The sequence below is a fragment of the Salvelinus namaycush genome, chromosome 31 (genome assembly GCF_016432855.1).
Source record: "Salvelinus namaycush isolate Seneca chromosome 31, SaNama_1.0, whole genome shotgun sequence".
Classification (NCBI taxonomy): Eukaryota; Metazoa; Chordata; class Actinopteri; order Salmoniformes; family Salmonidae; genus Salvelinus; species Salvelinus namaycush.
In genome coordinates, this window is record NC_052337.1 from 30,377,582 (window position 1) to 30,386,085 (window position 8,504).

At 44.0% G+C, this 8,504-nt stretch overlaps 1 protein-coding gene across 1 annotated transcript; it reads right to left on the reverse strand.

Annotated features, from left to right (window-relative positions):
• Positions 1-2,240: 2,240 nt before the first annotated feature.
• On the reverse strand, positions 2,241-7,916 carry LOC120025547 (leucine-rich repeat transmembrane neuronal protein 4-like). Its single transcript, XM_038970108.1, has 2 exons — positions 7,808-7,916; positions 2,241-3,979 (listed from the first exon to the last, which is right to left on the reverse strand). Exons 1-2 carry the CDS (start codon positions 7,914-7,916, stop codon positions 2,334-2,336), a joined length of 1,755 nt encoding a protein of 584 aa, XP_038826036.1. The 3' UTR covers positions 2,241-2,333.
• Positions 7,917-8,504: the final 588 nt, after the last annotated feature.

Here is an 8,504-nt window from a genome sequence, read left to right on the forward strand (position 1 = left end):
CGCTGTTGGCCAGGTGGAAAGCATGGCCAGCCGTAGAGAAATGCTTATTGAAATTTGAAATTCTCGATTATCGGGGATTTATCAGTGGTGACAGTGTTTCCATGTTTACAGATTTGGGGTTGTACCAGGTAGGTTCCTTGATAATTTGTGTGAGATTGAGGGCATCTAGCTTAGATTGTAGGACGGCCGGGGTGTTAAGCATATCCCAATTTAGGTCACCTAACAGTACGAACTCTTACGATAGATGGGGGGCAATCAATTCACATATGGTGTCCAGGGCACAGCTGAGAGCTGAGGGGGGTCTATAACAAGCGGCAACGGTGAGGGACGTATTTCTGGAGAGATGTATCTTTAAAAGTAGAAGCTCGTAGAAAAATTAGAAGGTCTTTAGAAGTAGAAACTGTTTGGGCATAGACCTGGATAGTATGACAGAACCCTGCAGGCTATCTCTACAGAAGATTGCAATTCCGCCCCCTTTAGCAGTTCTGTCTTGACGGAAAATGTTGTAATTCGGGATGGAAATTTCAGAATTTTTGGTGGCCTTCCTAAGCCAGGACTCAGACACAGCTTGGACATCAGGGATGGCGGAGTGTGCTAAAGCAGTGAATAAAGCAAACTTAGGGAGGAGGCTTCTGATGTTAACATGCGGCTCGTATAGGGTCACCGAGGCAGTTTAAGCGGCAATCAGCAGTTAAAATAATAACATAGAATAGTCCCCGGCCCTGTTTAGGTAAAAAGCTCAGGGACGGGCCACTCTCAAATTCATAGATGGATGCAAGGATTGACATTCACGATATATACACTATAGTTTTAACCATGTTTTGAGGCTTTTCAGTATTTATTTACATTTACTTTGTTTACAAACATTGGACTAAACAAGCTTATATTTTAGGTTCTGATGGGGTACAACAAGTGAACTAAGCTCGAGGCATTTATAAGTTATAATCTTCAAGAATCAATGGGTACATATCATTCATTTAGAAGTCCATCATTTGATGTAGCAACTGCAGATTGGTCCTTTAAATAAGCCACAAGTACTGGGACCATGGGACCATGTTGATCTCCACCTCTCCTTTTTCTACCCTGCCACATTAGAAGACAGGCAGCCAGGGCAGGTCCAGTCGCTCTATTATGGGGGATCCTACTAATGCTGATCAATACCCCATTAATCCATGTTGTGATTTGGCTTGAATAGACTTGGAGTTTGTTTTTTGGAATCTTATGAGTTGGAGAGCTTCACTTTTCAGTTAGGTCAAGACGGGGTTATGTACTGTAAACTAGCTAGTGGCCCTAAAGTAATTCCTGCATTGTCTTTAATTTGGGCCTTTAAAGAAATACCCCTATAGATTAAACACACACATATTATGAGTGTGGTAAACATAACAAACATGATGTTGTGACTAATCTACAGTATATCTAACCATCCAAGGAGCCAAGCCATGATGCCGTATCAATGACTTATGTGAGACCTTAAAGCAGGAACAGTGTATCCAGGATGTCACTGGAGCCATGCAAAATGGTTTTGCTTTTCATCATGTGCATGATTAAATACTGTGCCTCAAAATGCTGCTGAAGCACACCGCTGTACGAAAATAAGCTGATTGGTAAATAAACTATACAAACAAAAAACGAAACAAAGTGCATTAACGCCAGAGAGCCGAACATGACACGTGGCAGTGTAATAATGCAGCTCCCTGAACCCGAGCTAGGTTACCATTGCCTCCTGGTTCTAAATAAAAAATGTACGTTTCCAGTGTCTCGTTCGATTTATGAATCAAAACCACAGAAATAATTGAAAACCGTCAAGGTTCTAAGTCGACCGTATTATGAACCAAGATTCAAGGGTGCTTACCCCATTTTGTATGACTTTTTTTTGCACTATGAGGTCGAAATAACCCTCTGATATTGTGAAAATGCCATTTTCGTGTAAGAGCGGTTTGAAAACAACGCCTGCAATTTCAGCCTGTTCAGGTGGGATGGATCTTTTGGCCCAGGTGATATCACAATGCAATCAGATTATAATAGACCAATGACTGTTCATCTGGGTAAGGGGGTGGGCTCTAGACCATCAGCCAATCAGGGCTGTGCATGTAAATATCTTCAAATGAGTTTCCTAACAAAGGGAAATAAATTATTAAAATATATTTTGAAGTTATATTCATTAAATAACCACACACAGTGATGTATTAGACATACAGTGATGATTTAAAAATACAATTACAAAAGCTGCATGGGGGTTTAACAGTGTATGCCTGATAAATGATTTACCTCTCTTTCTTGAGCCTTTGTGTTTTTGCTTTTGGGGTTTTGTTTTTAAAGGCTGATGTGACGGGTCATACCTCGCATTCCCTGGAGCCAGAGATGCAGGTGCAGGAGCCAGTCCCGTTGCCGAGCACCTCCAAACCCTCCGGGGTGGCGGCCGGGTTGTAGCTCATGTAATACTCCTGCAGCTGGGAGCTCAGGTTCTGCTCTGGCTCGGGGCTCTTTTTCCGTCGCTTGCGGCCCACCACGGAGCTCTGCTGCAGGAGCCGTGCAGCGTTCGGGTAGCGCCTCCACGACACATAGATGACGGTCAGGATGAGCGACATGGAGAAGAAGAGCGCCACACTGCCCACCACTACCTTGTGGAAGGACATGAGCTCCAACTCTGGGGGCTGAGTCACCACCAGGCTGCGGAGGGAGGGTGGAGCCTGGGGAGGGGAGTCTCTGGGGTCAATTCCTACCCGGCTTGGGAAGGGGGGGCGGGGAAGGGGCTGAGGCAGAGGTGGGGGTAGGGGGACCAGGGTGGTAGGTGGAGGCAGGGGTGGAGGGGGGCTGGTGGGAGCAGGGGTTGGGTCGGGTGTCGTCTCAATGAAATCTGGGGTCGGGGAAGGAGTTTCTGTCTGGAAGTAGTCCGTTTCCTCACAAATTCCATTGTTCCTCGTAGCATCCATGATCTTCTCTCCCTGCAGATGCTTTGGGCTGCTGCATATCATGGTGGTGTCTTTAGTGCCTCGAAAGTTTCTCAGCCAAGCCACTAGTGGGCAGATGCCTGTCCCACATTCCCACACGTTACCCGCCAGGCTGATGGAGGTCAGGGATATCCAGGCAGACACTGCCTCTTGGGACACGTTGGACAGCTTGTTGGACTCCAGATTGAGGATCTGTAGGTTGGGCAGGCAGTGGAATACGGCTGGGTCCAGGGTCTGGATCTCGTTGCCAGACAAGTCCAGTTTCTGCAGCGTGTGCCAGCTCCAGGGCAGGCCCTGGTTGACTGCTCGGATGCGGTTCCACTGCAGATAGAGCCCCCGCAGGTTAGCAAGACGTGGAAACAGAAAGAAGTTGATCCGGGAGAACTGGTTGTGCTCCAGGTGCAGCTCCATGAGTCTCTGCAGCCCCAGGAAAGTGGTCCTGGTGAGGGCCCGGAGACGGTTGTAGCCCAGGTCCAGAAACTCCAGGCTGCGACATTCCAGGAAGGCCCGGATGGGGATGTTGGTGAGGCCGTTGGAGCGGAGGTGGAGGTTCTGCAGCTTCCTCAGGCCGTGGAACTGCCCCGCCTGCAGCATCTGCAGCTTGTTGTAGGACAGGTCCAGGCTGCGGAGGTTGGGCACCCCGTGGAAGGTGGCGTTGTGGAGCTGAGAGATCTTGTTGGAGCTGAGGATCAGCTCTTTAAGCCTGCGGACCCCCTGGAAGGCCCGGCTATCTAGAGCAGAGATCTGGTTGTGGTCCAGGTAGAGCCAGAGGATTTGGTTCAGGTGGGCAAACTGGTAGGGGAGCAGTGTGTGCAGGTCATTGTAGCGGAGAGAGAGGCCTTGGCAGCCCACTGAGATGTTCTCAGGGACATCTGAAAAGCCAGCTGACTCGCAATGGACGATTTTCCCCTCACAACGGCAGCTGTGGGGGCAGGTGCGTTCACCAGAGCAGAGCAGCAGCAGGGCCTGGAGGACGAGGAGCAGGAGGAGTGGGAGGTGCGCCAGTCGTCCATCACACAGCTTAGAACCTACGGATAGAGAGACAGAAAGGGAGAGAAGAAGCAGGCATGTTAGAGAGGAATTCTTACTAATCCACATAGATGGAAATACCCATAAAATTATAAATGTTAATGATTTTATAGTTCAATTAGAGTACGTTCATCATAGCCACATTCAAGGATGTTCCGTACATTGTAAAAGGATATTCTGAAAAATATTTGATTTGAAATTAATACATATAAGTAAACACCTATACATCATGTTTTCATATTCTCGTTGCAATTAATTTGAAATTGGTGTACAACAGTTAGTGTATTATGAGTATTACGCTTTCAAGGTCTGTTGATTGACATTGCAAATATGTCTAAGTGCACACACACAATGTTTGTACTGGGTAATTGTACTCTCTTTTCACCCCGGTGAATCTGTGCAAGGCTCATAGTCTTGTGTTACAGCTCCTTGCATTTCTAATGCTTCAGTAGACAGCACACAGACTACAGGCCTATGCCCTGATAAACTAGTCAGGAGACAAGACCCTACTTGTCTTGACACATAACACTCCTCTCACCCCCTCTGGGATTCAACGCTTTGATCCTATTCTTCTCTGCTTTGTTCTCTTTGTGCAGCAGATAATAACGTCTTGTCCCCATTTAAAACCATTTGTTAGGAAACAAGAACACCTGTAGATTTAGCTCTAATTGAGGCACATTGCTGCCTGCTGTGTGATGTCTTCCCTTTGCGCATAAAGACAGTGTGACGTGACAGTGAGCAAAATTGAATCCCCTTGAGAACTGATGTGTCCATGAAGTGGCACCTTCAGCTGGATTGTTACTTCAAAGTAATCGAGGAGGTCTCTAGGTTATGGATGGATGACTGTGTGTGTGTGTGTGTGAGATCAGAGGCTCCGTACAGTACATTGACATGGGACCCCTGATCAAAGCAGCCCATTCTCTAGGGCAGTGTTCCCTGTTTGATATCCGTGAGGACAAAAATGTGTAACAATTCCCTATTTACTGAAATGACATAACTGGCACATCATGCCACTGATGAACGCTAGATATCACGCCCTCAATGAAACAATTGAATATTGAAACTTATCTATAAAATGTAAATGTTCTAAGTAATTTAGCAGACACTCTTATGCAGAGCGACACAGTTATTGCATTCATATTAAGGTCGCTATGTGAGCCAACCACATATCACAGTCAGATGAGTTCAATGTGTTTCCATTGCATTTTCAACTCTACCAATAGTTTTGTCACAAAAACTGTTGCGTTAAATAGCAAATGTGCCCATTGTGGTCTTGACACATGCACTCTAGCTCACAGATACAGTGCGGATAGTCTACTTACATTATGACATTATTATGGATAAGAGCGTTAATATTTGTATTTGTCAAATGGCAGTCAAGCATCGATCATCATGTCACCAGAAAAAGACCCTTGATATTTATTTGAATGTACAATTGAAGTCGGAAGTTTACATAAACTTAGGTTGGAGTCATTAAAACAAATTTTTCAACCACCTCACAAATTTCTTGTTAACAAACTATAGTTTTGGCAAGTTGGTTAGGACATCTACTTTGTGCATGACACAAGTAATTTTTCCAACAATTGTTTACGGACAGATTATTTCACTTATAATTCACTGTATCACAATTCCAGTGGGTCAGAAGTTTACATCCACTAAATTGACTGTGCCCTTAAACAGCTTGGAAAATTCCAGAAAATTATATCATGGCTTTAGAAGCTTCGGATAGGCTAATTGACATCATTTGAGTCAATTGGAGGTGTACCTGTGGATGTATTTCAAGGCCTACCTTCAAACTCAGTGCCTCTTTGCTTGACATAATGGAAAAATCAAAAGAAATCAGCTATGACCTCAGAAAAAAAATTGTAGACCTCCACAAGTCTGGTTCATCCTTGGGCGCAATTTCCAAACACCTGAAGGTACCACGTTCATCTGTACAAACAATAGTACGCAAGTATAAACACCATGGTACCACGCAGTCGTCATACCACTCAGGAAAGAGACGCGTTCCGTCTCCTAGAGATGAACATACCTTGGTGTGAAAAGTGTAAATCAATCCCAGAACAACAGCGAAAGACCTTGTGAAGATGCTGGAGGAAACGGGTACAAAAGTATCTATATCCACAGTAAAACGAGTCCTATATCAACATAACCTGAAAGGCCGCTCAGCAAGGAAGAAGCCACTGCTCCAAAACCGCCATAAAAAAGACAGACTACGGTTTGCAACTGCACATGGGGACAAAGATCGTACTTTTGGAGAAATGTCCTCTGGGCTGATGAACCGTGAAGCACGGGGTTGGCAGCATTATGTTGTGGGGGTGCTTTGCTGCAGGAGGGGCTGGTGCACTTCACAAAATAGATGGCATCATGAGGGAGGAAAATGATGTGGATATATTGAAGCAACATCTCAAGACATCAGTCAGGAAGTTAAAGCTTGGTCGCAAATGGGTCTTCCAAATAGACAATGACCCCAAGCATACTTCCTAAGTTGTGGCAAAATGGCTTAAGGACAACAAAGTCAAGGTATTGGAGTGGCCATCACAAAGCCCTGACCTCAATCCTATAGAAACTGTGTGGGCAGAACTGAAAAAGCATGTGGGAACAAGGAGGCATACAAACTGACCTAAGACAGGGACTTGTTACTAGGATTAAATGTCAGGAATTCTGAAAAACTGAGTTTAAATGTATTTGGCTAAGGTGTATGTTAACTTCCGACTTCAACTGTAGCATCAATCTCATCACCATGCACTTTCACCACCTTGTGAATTTCATCATAACTTATTTCATCTGCGACTCCAAGTTTCTTCAATATGATGGTTATTATAGCAATATTTACGCATGAAGGCATTTCCACCGCAATTTCTCGCATAATTAATCTTACAGACACAAAAAGATCCCACCATGTCAAACGAACAGATGATCTGTCAGCATTTGTAAAATTGTACCAAAACGTACTGTTTCCATCATACTGTAGCGGTCGAGATGTTCTTTTATGCAGTACTCACATAAGAACTGTTGATGGAAACGTGGTTATAGTAAGTCGTTTTTCCCTTAATAAAGTAGCTATCAACAAAGTTAGTGCTAGTAAGAAAAGACAAGGGAGTATAGTTCAAAAAGGCAATTGTGTTTTTTTTTTCTTAATGAGATTAAATACCAACCTTTGCTGCTGTTTGAGAAAAAAAGTAAGTGCAGGCTTTCCTTTTATCAATCTCTCATTCAAAATGTCCTAACCTGCAGTGCCTTTGCAAAGTATTCAGACCCCTTGACTTTTTCCACATTTTGTTAGGTTACTGCAGTGTTAGTCACTTTTTTTTGTAAGGGGGCCACTTTGGGTTGAGACAATCATTCAGAGGGCCACACAGATCTTTAATTTGTACTTTTTCTTCCGACATTATCAATTGACAGAAAATTCAGAGCAATAGAGCACATGCAATTGATTTGATGTACAGCACAAATATATACACACACATGTTATGTAGCCTATTCGATGTGTGTAAGACCCATATTAAGGGTTACCTCAGTAGTTGAATGAGCAAAAATGTCCCTTCTGCTCCTTGACTGAATTCATTCTAAATGTATAGTCTGTTGTTGCTATCCTTGTGAGGCAATCAAGGTGTGTCTGTCAGTCTGTTTCTGTTTTTGTTTCATAATATTCATTGTTGAAAACGTTTCTTCACATGAATAAGTGATGACAAAAATTGTCACCTTTTGCACGCACTGCTTCAGAAGTGAATACTCTGTGCCTGACACAAGGCTCCAGAAATGGGTATCACCTGATCTTAGTTCACCTTACAATGTGTCATTTGCCTGCAGCTCCACTATCTCACTCTCTATTCCAGCACGGTCAGGACAGAGGGCTGTGATGACTGGGGTAAAAGATGACACTAGAACATGAAAGGGGTTCTCAATGAAGTTGAACAACTCCTTGTACTCCATGATATCCTTGAATCCTGACTCAAACTACTTCAACTCTTCCAACACACACACAAATGCATCACAGCTAAAAATGTTGCAGTATGCCTGGGTTGGATGTGGTGACTGCTCTGAGTTTTGGGAAATATGAACAGTATGGTGATTTTATTTTGAAATGCTGTGACCACACGCAGCATTTTGCAGAGAGTTTTAACTTTCCCTTGGAGCTGGAGATTTACCGTGTTCAGGTAGCAGGTGATGTCAGTTAAAAAGCCAGCATTAATATCCACTACGGATCATCCAGCTCTGGCTCCTCTCTGTCCTTGCTTGCAACACATTTGAGGGAGGAGAAAGAGAAATCTTTCCAAAACTGCCACGAAACAGCCAACTCACCTCATTGTGAAATATCAAGTAACCGTATTCTGTCTGGTATTCCTCCAGCAACTCAGTGCCCTCGCAATAATAAATGTTCACCACGTGCACAACTTGCTGCATCACATTCTTTGAGTTTAGCCACAAGTGCTTCGTGATGAATAACACTGTACAATGAAATTTAACAAATTCGGGAATATCCTCTCTCTTTCTCACCAGGCCTATGAATCCCTTCTCCTT